General features: G+C 40.8%; 2 protein-coding genes across 6 annotated transcripts in view; one reads left to right on the top strand and one right to left on the bottom strand.

Moving 5' to 3' along the window:
* Window positions 1-143: 143 nt before the first annotated feature.
* Window positions 144-8,927, bottom strand: hdx (highly divergent homeobox). Of its 4 annotated transcripts, none has more exons than XM_085937495.1 (12): window positions 8,780-8,914; window positions 8,349-8,411; window positions 7,966-8,111; window positions 6,929-7,075; window positions 5,705-6,823; window positions 5,577-5,627; window positions 2,409-2,555; window positions 2,057-2,258; window positions 1,896-1,972; window positions 1,242-1,340; window positions 680-802; window positions 144-599 (listed from the first exon to the last, which is right to left on the bottom strand). In XM_085937495.1, exons 3-12 carry the CDS (start codon window positions 8,029-8,031, stop codon window positions 348-350), a joined length of 2,283 nt encoding a protein of 760 aa, XP_085793621.1. In that variant the 5' UTR covers window positions 8,032-8,111; window positions 8,349-8,411; window positions 8,780-8,914; the 3' UTR covers window positions 144-347. The 4 variants fall into 4 exon arrangements, with proteins under 4 accessions (XP_085793621.1, XP_085793647.1, XP_085793638.1 ...); XM_085937521.1 differs by lacking the exon at window positions 8,780-8,914 and adding an exon at window positions 8,486-8,752; XM_085937512.1 differs by lacking the exon at window positions 8,780-8,914 and adding an exon at window positions 8,493-8,752.
* A 2,153-nt stretch (window positions 8,928-11,080) lies between these two features.
* LOC147061201 (connector enhancer of kinase suppressor of ras 2) overlaps window positions 11,081-17,223 on the top strand; it is a 52,518-nt gene continuing 46,375 nt past the window's right edge. For both annotated transcript variants that reach the window (XM_085901290.1, XM_085901298.1), the window contains exon 1: window positions 11,081-11,192. In XM_085901290.1, the coding sequence (XP_085757416.1) occupies window positions 11,129-11,192 (64 nt within the window). In that variant the 5' untranslated portion in view covers window positions 11,081-11,128. The remainder of the gene's footprint in view (window positions 11,193-17,223) is intronic.

Genomic DNA, 17,223 nt, shown 5'->3' with positions numbered 1-17,223 from the left:
ACATATTCAACAATTTATCCCTGAAAAATGTTCCCCCCCCCTTCAACGCTTGTAATTTCACCAGTGAATTTCACGATTGAGATATCAACGCTCAATACGATATACAGTACAATTCTACTGTATATTTGTAAGAAACAATCACGTCAGGTGGAAGTTATTTTATTTCTTTTTGGGACTTGGCCAGATAAAGGCAAATGATGTGCAATTAAAAAAAATGAATGGAATGAGCCAAGCTTCAATCCACAGGCACTGGACACTGAGGATGTGTTTGTCATGATGAATGGCTAGCAACTCCAGTTTAAAATAATTTTCCGTGTCGCATCTACAAATTGTTTGTGTAGAAGTTCTCATTGGCCATTTTCTTGCACTCCTTGCATTTTCTCCTCTGATGCAGAGGGCTCGGTAACTTTATTGTCTTTAATGTTCCTCAATGGGGAGCCTTTATTTGCCAGGTCCTGCATGTGTTCAACACCACTTGTCATCATGGTAATACAACGGTTGGAGGACTTTTCTTCAGACACAACATCAGGCAATGTTCCTCTGTCCTTGGTCATGTCCCACACCTGGTCCGAAAGCTGAGGTAGACTGGCGATGAGTTCCTGAACAAACAATCAGTAAAACTATAAAGAAAACACTTTCAGGTTGGTATTGCAATTAAACCTACTACCATTGAATGTACCTGCTGTTTCTCCACATCTTTACTCCTCACAGCACAAAGCAGCCTCTTGGTGAAGCTTGCAAGGTCCAGGTATTTTTGTTTTTGGTTCTCTAGCTCATTCTCCAAGAACTGCACTTCCTCATGCTGAAAAGTTGAAAAAAAAAAACACTATTTCAGCTGAAGTTACGCCAGTTACCAACACGAGGAACTTTCATCAGCTAGACCTGGGGTGTCAAAAATTTTTTTGTGGCGGGCCACATTGTGGTCAATTTCCTTCGGAGGGCCATTAAGACTGTCAACCCAAATCAATGTATGAATGTCTCCTGTTATGTACAGTATAAGCACAACAAACTGAATAGTAAGAACTGTTCAACGAGAGTAGTAAAAACTGTTCAAATTTGAAAAAAGATGAATGGTAATACAAATTGCGATAAACATCTTTTTTTTTTTTTTTTAAGTGAAGACAAGTTGCAGTTTTAGTATAGTACACAAAGTCAATGCACAATTTGTCTTCACGGGCCAAATATACTTAGACTGCGAGCCAGAGTATAACAAGGCACATGCATGCAATGTGTGTCCTCACCTTGAATTCAAGTAGGCTTTGCATCTGCTCTAAATCGAAGGGCATCATTTCCCCCTCGTCGCAGTCTTCCTCTTCATCCCCATCAATCACTTCAACTTTCTATTAAACAAATGTACGTATGTCATCAGCACATTGTGCTATAATGATTTCCTATGCATCAACAATATAAGTTTTTGCACCTATGAATAATAACGGAATTTAGTTATTCACCATTTCTACAAAAATACCATACAAGAACATTAAAGCACAAAACAAAAGTCAACAATAACTTTCCACATAAAACATAAAATGACCCTTGGCCCTATATACATAGCAACAAAATTGTTAACTGAAGAAAACCCCCACAGTGGTCAGTGAAATAACTTGAACCTGACCAACAATTTTGCCCTTGTGTGTATCTGCCGGTATTTATTAACTAACAAGTAACGGGCCAAATAATTTCAGAAAATGTTATAACTTTAACAGACCAATCTATCTTGCCTTAACTTGCACTCTGGCAAGATGAAAATGAATGTAGTTATTCCAAAGTGAATAAATTGTCATTGTCATCAGCATGCTTACGATAAAACACAAAACTGACTCAAGAAGGATACCAAGATCGAAGCAAGATAGTGTAAAAATTACAGAATTGATAAAGAGCAAGAATTGGAGTACCACATTATTAGGCAGCAGCGCAGCACCAGTCACATTTGTTCCGTTTTCATCTCTCTGGTGTGAGTCAATGGTGCTATCTGGAGGTGAGAGTTCTGCATTAAGACTGAGTTCCACAATTCAAAGAGAGATAAACCATGTGAGTGTTGCATCCGAGTCCTCACCTTCAGAGAGGCAGAGAGATACCCCATCATTCAAGTCATCTCCGAGGTCGGGTGTTTCGAGGCAATCGTCTTCAGGGCTAAACGCCACTGGAGAGTCACCTCTGGGGGAGTTTGTGTTTGTGAATACAGCAGGCCCACCTTTAGGCGGTGGGATTTCAATCCCCATGAGACGGAATTTCCTTCGTCTGTTGCTGATCCATGTCTGCCAGCCAGGGATAAAGTAAAGATATGGTGGTATGTGACAAAGATGTATTTGCAGTACGTATGTATCTCAAATCGCAATTGTCTCAAGTACAAGACATCAAGAAAAGAAAGACACCATACATTTAGGTTTAACCAGAATTGTTTTTACCTTAACGATTTCAGTGTCTACGTTGAGCTGGTTTGCTGCGGCGGTGATCTTTTCCTTGCACACTGAGCCCAGGCTGGTCATGCCCCTTTCCCAGAAGCGTTTCAGTTGAATAATATCCCCATCGCTGAATTGGGTGCGATCCTGCAACTGAACACACAATGTGCACAAAGATGCTGAGCACAATCTGTTACTAGACAAGAGCCCAGAAAACATCCTGAGGAGATCTACCATTGAAGCACATCAAAAAGTTTTCTTTTGTAACTTGATGAGAACTGACAAAAACAATGTTAAAAAAAAAAAGCATTTTCCATACATGAGCAGTGAAAGGAAAGCGAGAAACTCAACACATACAGGGGAGAGAAGAAACATGTTTCAGCAAGGATGAAATTGAAACATAGACAAAAATTAAACACTGGTCAACAAATCTTTTCCAAAATTTTTTAATCAGTGATGCAAGAAAACTTTTCAACATGTGCTACTCCAGAATGTGCCTTCGTTTTTTGTCTACCACATCAGTTTTTCATAGTACCAACAATAATAATTTGTAAAATAGTAATATATTTATTAGTAATATTTATTAAGTGTAGCCCTGATAAATTTAAGTGGTGAGTAAAATGTGGCTTATTTTCCCTGTCATTAGCTACAAATTTACTGCATGGTAAAATTCATATTGTGCAAGCTTTTATAGATCAAACTTAAAACCATGCAAATAATATCTCAAAATCCTGATGTGCTAAAAAAGAAAAAAAAATTTTAAGAGTTTTTTAAACCCATCCATCCATTTTCTATACCGCTTGTCCCTACGTGGGTCACGTGCGTGCTGGAGCCTATCCCAGCAGTCATCGGGCAGTAGGCGGGGGAAACCCTGAACTGGTTGCCAGCCAATCGCAGGGCAAGTTTTTTAAACCCGTGTGAAAAATCCATTCAAGGACACATAAAGCCATCCCTGATTAAAAGTCACTGTTGATCAGTGAAGATTTAACTCCATTGCAAACAAAGAAAAAACAATTTGCCGCATCTCTGTGCAAAAAGTGTGGTTACCGAGAAGCAGTGCTGAATACTTCTTCATTCACTTGTTTTTTGATTAGAGTAGGTACAGTAAATACTTCTCCCTTTATGGAAATTGTTAAAAAAACAATGACACTATTCTCAACAGTATTGTTTCCTTACACATAGAGATTACTGGTCATGTGAACCAAACCTGAACAGTAGAGTTGTACATATAAAAAAAATCTGCCTTTACAAAAAATAATGCTCAGTTTGTTTGATAGTGTTAATGAGATGAAGAATGTGGAAGAACTTCTTAGCAACAGCGTCAATTACGTACTTGTGGTGTCTTGCTGCTACTGTGACCACTAGGCGGTGCTGCTGCACTGTAGTTGAGGAATAGGTCGTGAGCAAAGTCAATTGATAATCGAACCTAAGATGCCGTCTCAGCCTCTTACTACTTAAGTGAGTTGTTAAACCACAGTACAGCAAGACCAAAATTCAGTACAGTTCAACCTTACTGCAACCACAACACATTTTTCAGGCAATACATACGTGCTTCTCTTAAACTGACAATTAAACTTGAGCATTATTGTTTTTGTTAAGGATTTCTTTTTTATACATCTCATAGATTACTGTATTCCTACAAATAGTGACCACAGTTGCTACTCAAATGCAGATAAAGGAAGGTATCAAATACAGCAGGGATATTTGATAGCCTTAATGGTAGTAGTGCTTTTAAATCTGTCAAAAAGACAACGTGAAATTGGATCATTTTGCTCCAAACCCCTGATAATCTCTCACTAGCTTGCCATGACACCTGAATTGGGAATCACTGATCTATAGTACAATGGTTTAAGAAATGTATTGAACACTGTAGGTTTGGACATAAATTCTACAACCCAGTTTCTGAGTAATATCACACAATTATAGTCTAGTGGTGCTCCGATCGACTAGCCAGTGCCGATTATAGAAAATGAGCACCCCGCAGTTTTATGTGTTTTAAAGCTTACAGTCAATTAGAGACCAGCTAGTGCAGTCTCGCATTGTCTCCCCCTTTCCTTAACTCTGCATAATAAAGACCAAACCACTAATTGAATGGCGATATATTTTTGTGCATTTTCTACAAAGTCAATTTGAGATAATGTATTGTTTTTGTATAATAGGGGGATGACAATTTTCTTTTTTTTTTTTCATTAGCTTACTTCTTGACTGCAGTGCTTGTTTACAAGACCTGTTCATAAATATTGTGAGGGGATTTATTTTGTTACGTGTTATGTATGGTTATATAAACAAGTCTTCTGCTGTTGACATCTTTTAATCAATCAAAAGGTTTGCAGTGCAAGTAAATGCTACCTCTGCTAAAAAAAAAAAAAAAAATACTACAAATATGTCCGACCGGAAAGGGAGGGAGCAAGGTGTTAAGTATCTCATTTGCATTTAAGACCGCACCAAAATGACTTGCTCTGAGCTGCTCTTCAGAACAGGGGTAAAAGGGGGGCCTATGATGCTATGATGACTAGGAATTCAGAGAAAAAGCTTCGTTGTTCCACTTTATAGACCACAACTGAATGAGTAAAATGTAAAAATTAAAAAGGATTTACAACTATGATAAGTCAGCATTAAGATTTCGTCAAATCTGAGAGTCAACCAACTTTTGACACCTTTAGGCTGTTATTCTACTCCAAGATTCTTTAACGACATTCCACAATTGAATCACATTTCTTGGTTTTGCTTAACAAACTGGTTTTCTTTTTTTTTTTTTAATGTCGCCTCAAGTTTTCAATTGGATTTAGGTCCAGGGAACAGCAGGCCACTCCAAAATGTGAATTTTGCTGGTTTGGAACTAGGGCCAGACAATAATTCAATTTCAACATATATCGCAATAGACACCTGGTCAATCACAATAAAAATTGTATTCAATATAATATAGGAGATTAGAAATTCGGGAAACAAACTCAGACAAATACTCAAAACATGGATTCATCTTTTGAGTCACATCACATTTCCATTATTCTGAACATGACTGTGTGTGTATGTGTGTGTGTCACACATGCACATGCACACACACACCCACACGCAATATGTGGTCACTATTTGAGGAACTATGCTATACCTAATTAAGTGTCCATTGAGTGCATGTTGCACTCTTTGCACTGAATTTGGCACAATAGAACTCACTGTTCTTTTTCTGGAGTTGCTGACAACCCAAGTGGCGGCACTGACTGAAGTCTAGAAACAAAGAAAAAGCCAATCAGAGTCAGGCTTTCAATTCACTCAGCTTGACGACGTCATAGAACCTTTCCTACCTGAGAGCTGTCATCCCCAGACAGCGAGGTTTGTGTGAAGGTGTAGCTGCCCTGATGAGTTGAGTTGCTTTTGAGCAGCAGATTTTGGGAGTGGGCCATGGTCAAAGCAGGGCTCCCTTTCAGCAAAGACATCGTCTGCTCCTGGTGCATGTTATTCTGAGCAGCCATATTGGCCAGTTCTTCTTCCCTCTGCCACTCATCTTCTTCATCTGCGGTTTCCATAGCAATGGAGATGTTATGACTGGTATCCAAAGTTCGTAAAACTGGCCTCTGCTTCTCCTGGGGTCTTAAAGTACAACCTGGTCCAGCCTTAATTTTGCTGCCCTCACCCCTGTCCGCATAAGTGAACACCTGCTGGATGCAAGGTGTGTGCTCTGAGGTAGGACTTGAGTTTTGGAGAGGAAGGGACACACGGGTCTTGTGTGGAGCAAGGGGTGGTTGCGGATTGATCTCAGATCTGGGCTGAAGCAGAGCCTGGGATTGAGGGGAAGAGGACCATGTCTGAGTCTGTGCAGTCCCAAATGTTCGAGTCCAGTTGGGAGTTAGGCTTCCTACCCCTGCAGTCAATCCTATGTCCCTGACGGGCACACTTGATTTCATGTCCCTTCCAGCAGTATAGACCAGAGATGCAGAAGAAGACGTGAGGGAAGGCAAATTCTGAGAGAGTGACACAAGCTTGGAGTGAAGAGATGAGGAGTTACTGTTGGTTCTGCTCTGCATAGCCTGGCTGACTAAAGAGCAAGGAGGGAGTGCTGAGAGCTCAGTCTCTGACTGTATGGGGCCTGTGGGTTTTGGCCGAGAGCGAGGGTTGGAGTTCTGGGAGTAGAGACTTGTGTGAAGGACGTCATTATTATTGTTGTTCCCACTGCTCAGAGAAGAGGGAGAAGAAGCAGAGGCGGAGGGGAGAAGGTGTGCGCGATTATGTATATTCCGCACGGCAGCAAGTTCAGCTGGGAGTAATGTTGCTGCAGAGAGACCATGATTGGACATAGCTCCTTGAGCCAGCGGATGATTAGACAACAGTGCCCCAGCAAGTCCATGACTCGGTAAGGAATGAGACAAGCCTCCATTTAGGTCTCCCTTGGAGGCAAGTTTCCTTCTTTTGTTACCGACCCATGTCTATAGGGAGAAGTACAATTCAATCAGTAATATGAAACACAATTGCAGAAACTAAGTTACATGAAGGCACTCAAAGAAAACTTGTTGCCATTCCAATATCCTTACCCGGACAACACTGAAGTCTAGTTTGGCCTCCTGAGCACATTGCAGTATTAGCTGGAAGCAAGCCTTGCTTTGATTGGTCATTCCATTATCATAGTAACGCTCCAGGATCATCTGCTGTTCCACTGTGAATACCGACCGCAGGTTCATCTAGGAAGCAATCACAGACAGTGATGTCGCAAACCAACCAGTCCATCCATCTAAGAAACCCGAGTACTACATAGTAAAACCCACACATGTACAGGGAGAACAATGAAACTCCCCACAGGAAGGCTGGAGCCTAGATTCGAACCCACAACCTCTGCACTGTGAAGCAGACATGTTAACTAATCGACCACCATGCTGTCCACTAGTACACTTAATGGGTAATTCACTTTCACTTTTTTTGTGTACTCCATTTTATAGCCAACCAGACATTTTTATACCTGCCATTCTAACATAGTCCATATTTGCCAACACCTCCAATCCAGGTGGGAGACTCCCAAATTTCAACCCTATCCCCCTCGCATAACTCCCGCTCAATCGTTTCACCCGCTAATCTCCTGAATTTACATTAAAGTAAACAGTTTACATTGCAGGGGATGTGACATGACACAGCTCCTCTTTGTCAAGAGACTGCCAGTGTAGTCATCAGACAGCTCTTTGGCTTTTTTCTTTGTTCAAAATATTATATGCTGTTTTTTATTTTACAGTAAACTGCGTAATAAATACTGCATAGTAAATGCACAGCACTTTGACCTCATTATTTTTTGCCTGATCTGGTACTCTTTTCAAAACATAAAACTACTCATTCATCCATAGTCGTCAACGGTAAACAGAGTAATTTATTATGTTCCTTCCTGTGGTAAATAAAAGTCCCAAAAAATGTGGAAACCTGGCAAAGAAACTTTGGGCTGATACGCAAATTAAAAAAAAAAAGTCTCCCTTTTTTCACAATTAAGTTGGCAAGTATAAAATGCTAATAGGTCTGTGTTAAGCAAAATTATTATTATTATTAGTGATTATTATTGCATGAAAGCAGCAAAAGGATGAATACTTACAGCCTGGAGGCCACGTCTGTTTGGCCATGAATCCATGCTGCTGTTGGAGGGGAAAGGAGCTGCCATGCCGATCACAGCAAAACATCCGAGGCTTTATGTTGTCACCATTTCGTCTCTCCACATCTTCTCTCAGTGCACCCGACGCACTGTTGAGCAATGGGATGGGACCAAAGCAGAGAACTTGAAAAGTTACTACTTTCATCGCTAAATTAACCCCCCGCCCCCCAACAAAAAGTAGTTTACGTCTATCCGTTACTCCCAACAGAACAAAATCAAGTAAAGTGATGCTTTCCAGAGTACGAGCAGAAAGGTACTTCACAACAACAGAATGTTGTTACGAACTTAAGTAAACCCATCTCAGGCAGTTAAACGAACACACGCACCAAAAACCACATGGACTGTTGCACGACCAATAAGCATCCAGCGGCTTTATTTTGCCAGGCGATCTGCGAATAGGGAAACGTAAAAGAGATAATTAGCAACGCCACTTGTCACTTGCGCAAGGATTTAAGAAACAAACCTCCCACCCAGGAAGCGTGTATCTATAGTTTGCCACGTACGGGCACAAAGAAAACAAATCCAGTACGCGGCACGCAGGCACGGGATCTTTAAACGTAGCCTGAAGGCCCAAGCGGCCATATCTGTGCGAGCTAGCATTAGCAGAGCTTTCCCAAAAGGACAGCTGCGGCTCAACTTTTCCTTCAAAGCCGAGATTTCCTGTGCCTCACCGCTGCCATTTGACTGACAATGGCTTGGAGCAAATAACAAAATCTGTCGGGAAACAACTAAGCGAAAAGTAAAATTATGTTCATACTTGCTGTGTCGAATTCAGACGAAGCTCCTAAATTCAAGCAGATTTCTTTCCCACGGACCCCGTTGCTAGACAATGAAATCAGACCGTCCGATCATCAATTCTAATCATGATTGTGACGTAGCGACGTAAGGGGGCCAATAGGAACGCGAGATCATCGTTGACATCCGGAGAGGGCTGAAAACTGAGCAGCGATGCCCCGCCCCTCGTTGACTTTGTGGAGAAAGGAGCCTTGGAAGGAGGATGAGGAGCAGCGACACAGCCGCTTATCTTTTTTTTCAATGTCCATATTAACATATTATTTTGAAGACAGTGTAGGTCCAAGTTTGGTGCACGTTGAAATAATTAAAGCATTATTGTTTGTCGTAACGTCTCTTGTATTTGGCAATGCTTTTAACAACTTTTACTTTTATCACATATCTGAGTTTGTTTTCATAAAACATGAGACATATTTAGCTTTTTCCGAAGGAGTGGCCATTTTGGAGGAGATTTGTTTCACTTCTTTTGGCTGTTTCCGTTAGTGGTCGCCACAGCAGATCAATCGTTTCCATCTCACTCTGGCACACCAACATCCTCCATGTCATCCCTCACCACATCCATAAACTTGCTCTTTGGCCTCCCTCTTCTCCTTCTGCCTGGTGGCTCCATCCTCAGCATCCTTCTCCCGATGTATCCCGGAGTCCTCCTCCACATGTCCAAGCCATCTCATTCTCGCCCTCTGAGTTTGTCTCCAAACCGTCCCACCTGAGCTGTCCCTCTGATATGCATCCATTGCAGCCTGGTCATCCTGGAAGAGGGACCCTCCCATCTGTGGTCTCTTCTCGAGGTTTCTCACTTCCCCTCGTCGGAGATTTGAGTTTTTCTTTGCCCTCATGGGAGTTTAAGATCAGGGGATGGCTGAGAATATTGTCATTTGTCATTTTCACATGTCCTGAGTGTTGTTAGTCACCTAAATGTTGAACAGAGACTGTGATGTAACGAAGTCAAATTCCTTATTTGGCACGCTCAAACATGGCGAATAAATTCTTCTTGAATCTTGAATCTTAAATTCCTTACCCTCATCCTTGTCACTTCCAAAGACAATCACAACATCCAAAATGCAACGATTTAAATTGATCATTTGTTCACTACTTTTCATAAACCCTAACCACACACCCACGTCCAGGGAATGGATATGCATGCGTCGAAAGCTTTAGTTTACATCTTTAATGTATTCGACATTTCTGCAGAAAAGTAAAAATGAGTCAATCTAAAAACATTGTATATATGATTTCACAAAGATATTATTAAATTATGTCTTTGCTTTAGCAAGTCAAATGTATTCATATAGCGTCGTTTCACAAGAAAAAATTAAGTGATTGCAGGTCAGATATATTTGGAGCAAATGTGAAACCACTCCTCGCATAAAGAAAACTCATGGACCCCACGGATAGGAAATTATCGAGCAAGAATATGTGAAGAAGACACATCTCTGCATTTTTGATTCATGATGAATCTGACTTTTAGGCCCCTTTGAAAGTGTGCGTGTGTGCGTCTGTGTTGGACAGTGACACGTTATTCCATTACGTCACCCATGCCTCAGGTGCACACTAGGGGGCGCTGTCCCTCACAGCTGATCGCTTAGTCTTGATGTACAGATGTAGACGACTGTTGCGGATTTCCCCTTTACATAGATAGAGTATCTTGATATTAGTCATCCACACAACACATTTTTGTTGTTGTTGAAGCAGACATAATAAGAAAGCACAAACAGTTCCCTCACCCTGTTAACACACTTGTGTCTACCAGTGGCGCTGCCTTTTATTGTAATGTTCAATATACTCCATTTAGAATCATTTAAAAACATCCCATAAACGTTCTTTGATTTTGTGTTTCTAAAAAGTGTGACTAGGGGGAGGGGGGGGTGTGCGGAACGAGGTCCTCCTCTGTATGATGTGCGTTGCACCATTCCCCGGTCTGTATTGTGAGAGGTGGCCCTTATGATGCTGCAGCGAGGTAGGCTGGGGGAGAGGAGAGGAGAGGGGAGGGGGGAAGGGTCCCTCCCATCGAATCCCCTTCTCACATCGCGCGAGCTGCTGGCGGGAAGGCACGAGAAGGCGAGGGAGAGGGGAGGGTAAAGCGGCAGGGAGCGCGTGTGCGCGCGTGAGTCTGTGCGTGCGCGTAGATTGCACCACCGCATCCCGTTCACCGTTTCTGCAGGCGGCCATGCTCTGATGGAGGGAATAAAACCGACAACCGTCTTTTTACACTCCGAGTGATCCAGCACCATGTCACTCCAGATGTGACAGACAAGTCGTTATATGAAGCCTGCTTTCACTCCTTTGCTGTTTAACGCACAGAGGCTGTGACATCATGGCTTTGGTTATGGAACCTATAAGTAAATGGACACCAAAGCAAGTGCTGGACTGGATGAAAGGTAAGTTAGGATCTCTCTCTGCATCCTGCATCACGTCAAAGTCCGGGCTTGTATGTGATCTGACTGAGGATTATGGGGTGGTGGTGGTGGTGGTGGTGGTGATGGTGAAGTGAGCAGCAGCGGCCACACACTGCATGCATGGAGCTTCTCCTTCCTGAATGAGTGAATGGTTTCAATGCAAAACCAGATGTGTTGGATCTGCTGCAGTGGTTTCCTCAAACAAAATGTGAGGACACTCAGCATTTATTGGTGTCATAGCTGTGAGCCTTACAAGTCAAACCTACAGGCTGCTGCTGATGATGCGGTTGGAGTAAGCGCCATGCAGTGGTCCCATCAATGAATGTGGTGGATCTGTCATCTCCTCCTTTCCCTGACACACACTAGGAGCTCATATCATCACTCAGTGTGTGTGTGTGTGTGTGTGTGTGTGTTTGCGTCTGAGTGTGTGTTGTATGTACTCGTGCGTGCAATTAATGATGTTAGCTGCATCACCACCATCACACAAGTGCACACACACACACACACACACACACACACACACACACACACACACACACACACACACACACACACACACACACACACACACACACACACACACACACACACGCACGCACATACCAAAGCAAACCTGAATGTCAGCCTGTTCAGTGAAGATTCACAAAGAAATGATATTTCCTAATTGGGTGAGCCCTTCAAGATGCCATTAATTACTGGATATGAATATGTCTGCCTGCATGAGCGATGTTCAAGCTGGTGGGAAAGGGGGGTGGGGGGTGTATGGATACTCACACACTGATCAGCTAGGGAGCAGTGTGACACAAACTGTGGCAGCTCTATTGACAGACAGTAGAGATAGAGAAGGGAGGAAATGGGAATGTCCGCAATCATGTGTGTGTGATCAACCATCTTAATGGTTTATTTATTGTATTTGTGCAGGTAAGTATCACATTATTACCAGTATTTTTAATGGTCGATCACAGTTCTGTACGATTATATGCTAAGGTAGTTACGAAGAACCCCCAGAGGACAAGGCAGCGAGGAAACATGGATGCCTAAGGTGCTTGAATTTGTAAGTGACCTCATCAGCTGGCTTCATCCTCTACATTGATGAATGGTCGGGAGGAAAGCCGGAATGAGAGGAAAACTAAGACACTGTTTTAATTAGTATTTTTCACATTTTACCTTCAATGCTTGCAAAGAGGCTTCATTGTTACCTCACAGAAAGAACGTTTGAATATATGTTGTGATGGGTCTTTCTGTGTGGATGTTCTCGCTGTCATTGTGTGCAACCTCTCTGGTTGCCATGTTCTCAAATGTATGTTCGGTAAAACGAATAAATTAGCCATCAAAGGCCATTGGTGGCGATCTAAGTGTGAATAGTTGTCCTGTTTCAGCTGACTGACTGGGGATGAGACTTTTGTGTGTTTCACTTATCAATTCAACAAATACTGCCGCCGGGCCACGACTGTTGCATTTAAACAGCGCTTTCTGTTTAATAAGATCAAAATGATCAGTTAGTTTGTTTTGCTTTGTATCATTGACTTGAATGGTACAATTATGATTTGATCACATTTGAAGAATGAAGAACAAGGCTGATTATGGCAAGGGATTGATATTAATTGGAAATTCATGTTAAACAACAAGTTCAGGGTGTCCTCCGCCTACTGCTCAAAGTCAGTTGGGATAGGCATGACCGCGACCCTCGTGAGGAAAAAACGGTTCAGAAAATGGATGGATGGATGTTATATGATGAATCCATAGATGGATGGATGTTATACTATGAGAAGGGTTGCCCATCAAGGATGCCTATGAAAACTTTGTGCCCAATGAAGATGAGTTTTTGGTGCATTGCTAAAGAACAGTGGATTTCAACATTGAACAGTGAGCTAACTTTTCTTATCCATAGTTTCAAGTGTGTCTCAAATGTTTTCATTTTGTCGAGTACTGCTTTGATATGTTATCCATTCTGATCCCCCCCCCACCCCCCTCCATCGCCTCCCTAAAGCGAATGGTCTCAGAGATTGATCGTCATCCAAAACATGTTGTCCCGTGAAGTTAATTCTCAGGCTCAGAATCCCACGTTGACCTTTTATTTCCTTGCCCATCAGCTCTCTTATACTGCATAACCACAAAAAAATGCTGGGTTAAAAACAACCCAATTTGGATTAAAAATTCTGGTTAAAAATTGCTGACCCGAGGAAGTTGGGTCAAATTGCACAAAACATTTTTTTTGTGCAAAACAAACCGATAAATTGGACCTTTTTTTTTTTTCAAAAGTCAACATGCAATTGACCAAATATCCTAGGTCAGTCCAATTTTTAACCCAAATTGGGTTGTTTTTAAATGCAGCATTTTTAAGCGTATGCGATTGAGGCCAATTTTATAAGTGCTTCAACAAGGTCTCTGCTGTATCCAGTGACAGCTCAAATCTTTACTCGCATGTTTTGTTCTTTGAATCAGTGAAGCAATTTCGTTTGTAATTAGTTATTTATTTTCATTCTTAGATGACTGAAATTTAACATTTCTCTTTCGAGGCTGGTAATCTGAAGTTTTTTCAATCACCAATATTTTTGGAATATTTGACCTTGTTCAATTCAAACTCTCAAGTCAGAGAAAGATTTAAATGTGTTCTGTCAAAACAACTCTTTACTATCTCTTTACTATCAAAATAGGTTACAGGTTACACATAATTTCACAATTCCTACGTAATGAATAGGATTACAGTGAAACCTTTCCTTACAAACTTAATTCGTTCTGTGATCGCGTTCGTAGGTAGAAAAGTTTGTAAGTAGAAGTAATTGTTCCCATAATCGTGAATGCAAAATGTAAAATTAATCTGTAAGTAAAAGATGTGACGACTTGCTATAGCAGTGTGAGCTTGAGTGACGGTGGGTGGTCGAAGAAATGTTTGTAAGCAGAGGTTTCACTGTCCAGCATCCATTTAAAGCTAAATTGTGATTTATTTTGGAAAGGTCCTTCTCCTTAGGCAGGATTGATGTATTGTTTTCAGCATTCTATTATTAATGGCATTTTTAACAAATGGTTAATTGCAAGTGCCAATATTGTAGTCATAATAAGGCAAAATGAGTGACTTTATGTACCAAATCACAAAATAATTTACCCTTAACCACAGCCAAATGTTCTTCAAAGTTTAATGCATTGTTGTCTATTATTATTATTACTTTTCCATAAATGATACGTGCATTACTTAGTTGATTTAAATCAATATCAGAAGACAACATACATATTCCCGGGAGATTTCCGAGGTGCATTTTTAGGAATCTTTTATTCTGCAAGGTTAATCTATTTGAGCAGGAGACTAGACTTTGTGTGCTGGTGAAAGACTTCAAGCAGAACAACAAGGCTCATAGAAAGATGAGTCATCAGCATTTATTTTCAACACCCACACTGGAGGAGTTTCCTCTACGTGCGTATTTGTATTTGACAGACACGGAATGTGGCAGACTGTCTTCCAAAAACACTTAATGTACTGAAACTGCTGTTTGTTATTTCAAATTCTAAAATGCAATTTTTAATATGAATTTGGCATTGCAAATTTTCTTCAGTACACAGAACATCATTTTAAGAAGTAAAATTTTTTGAAAACATGGTTTAGAAAAGTACTTGAACAGTTGAGCACTTAAACATAGGTCGGCTAGATAGCAACGTTTGTTTTTGTTTTGTTGGTCAGTTTCAAGAAAGATACAACCAAATTCGTCAAATAGCAAGATAATGGCGCAAAACTCCAAATCTCAAAGGGATTCATCAGCAGAAAGAAGTGAAAGGGTTTTGAAAATAAATCAATCCTATCGAGCATGCATTGCCGGAGAGGACAATGACCCCAAAACAAACAATCACTAAAAGAGGCTGTTGGGAAAGTAAGGTATTGACAGTATCATAAAGGTTCAGGGTTCTATTTTTATTTATTTTTTTAGTGCCTGGTACAAGTCTAGCACACCAAACTGTCGAACTGTGTGAAAATGGCCTAGACAATGTTTTGATAACTTCAGTTGGCACAGTTGAAAAAAAGGCGTGTTGCGTCATTGTGGACATGCACACAGCCGTCTTGCTTTGCCACCAATTAATGCGGCTCCTCTAACTTGTTTTCAAATCGACATGTGAGAGGCATGACAGTAGAAGAAACTGTTTTTCTATGTCTATGCAGAAGGTTGAAGCGCAATAAGTACATTTATAAGGAACCACAATCAGACCTAAATGGGTGGATGATGTATAGTTGCTCAAAGAAATGACAGATGCGTGAAGTGGGACCCCCTTCCACCCCGATTGCACGTGTCTGTGTGTGACCCTCCCATGCAAATGATTTCTACAATTATTCCGAAGGTTTTATGCACGCTGTTTTTATATTTATGAATGGAATATAATGACAGCCACCACACAAGTCCTCCAGCCTGCAAAAATCCATGGCTTGGCCAGCCAGTGTCACACTTCTGTGGCAAATGAAATTTTTATTGTTATTATTTATTATTAAAGTGGTTCAGAAAATGCATGCACTGATGGAGTTTGGCCCTTTAGAGCCTTTTTATAGTATTTCTTTATATTTTGAAAAGTCAAAGTGTGTCATACACAAACAAGTCAGAATATAGTGTCCAGTCCCCATCACATGAGGCAGAAAAAAATGCCTGTTTAAAAAGTTGTGAATAATCCATGAATGATCAGTTTTAAACTGTCACATGAAGACTGAGCAAATCCGCACATTCATATACGTACGCAGGTGTACAGATGTACTTGGATGTCTAAAATGCAATAATGTTTTATTCCTACGAAAGCAAGCAAGCAAGCAAGCAAGCAAGCAAGCAAGCAAGCAAACAAACAAACAAACAAACAAACAAACAAACAAACAAACTAGCTAAACTAAATACTATGAGTATTTTATTTAGTCCATGACAAAAGACAGCACATTCTTCTTCTAATTATGTTTGTTCCAAAAACAGTATGATAGTAGAATAATTGAATGGGCAGACCATCTGCAAGAAGTGCAGTCATGTATCAGGTTAATCAGATTTGATCTATTCAAGGAAGTATCCCAACAAACAAATTTACAATGATGGCCTGTGAATCCCAGTCAAGTCAAAGAAAGCATACAAAACCCTTATAATGCTGGGTTCAAAACAACCTAATTTGGAATAAAAGGAAGTTGGGTCAATTTGAATGAGACCAATATGGGGTCGATGAACCTTTTGACAGATAATCTATTTCTACTGCCAACCAAGTAGAATTATGGACTGATTCTTGTACAGAAAGAATCTCCCAGATGTTCTTTTTCTGTTTGAATTTGCTAGCAAATGGGTGAAAGACAACCAGGCCCTCTTATGTTCCTTTATTTTGTGATGGCGCTCAAGACTTTCCCTGGCTGTGTATTCTCAATTTAAAGGCCTTTAACTCTAATTCTGTGTCAGCATATCAGCCGTCCAATTTGCACATTAGGCAGAAGCCCATCCGTGATGTGTATAAATCCTTCCTATATGAAATGGCTCGAACCCAATAAATAAAAACACAAGTCTGAATATCTGACGGGAGAGAAATGAAATAATAAAAAACGAAATACTGTACGATTATGAAAACTTTTAAAAATACGTATAGGTGTTTGTTGCAATACACACATATGTACTGTATTGGTAGGGATGGGTGATTGCAAACAATAATCCCACTTATTTTGATTCATATTGATTAATAAAATACATTAATCATTGATTTCAAAACGTTGTATTTATTCCGAAAAGTAACTACCAAAAGTCAATTACAAAGTTTGACAGTTGAATGCCGTTTGCACCTGTTTACCCCTCTGATTGCCCTCATGGCAAAATCTCACCATGGCAGAACAATGGCATTTAGGAAGAGGATGCATGGATGGATGGATGGATGGATGGATGGATGGATGGATGGATGGATGGATGGATGGATGGATGGATGGATGGATGGATGGATGGTTGGATGGATGGATGGATGGATGGATGGATGGATGGATGGATGGTTGGATGGATGGATGGATGGATGGATGGATGGATGG

Source organism: Syngnathus leptorhynchus, chromosome 2 (genome assembly GCF_054491065.1).
Source record: "Syngnathus leptorhynchus isolate UIUO chromosome 2, UIUO_Slep, whole genome shotgun sequence".
Taxonomy (NCBI): domain Eukaryota; kingdom Metazoa; phylum Chordata; class Actinopteri; order Syngnathiformes; family Syngnathidae; genus Syngnathus; species Syngnathus leptorhynchus.
Note: the sequence above shows the minus strand (reverse complement) of the source record. Positions and strands in the feature narration are given on the sequence as shown.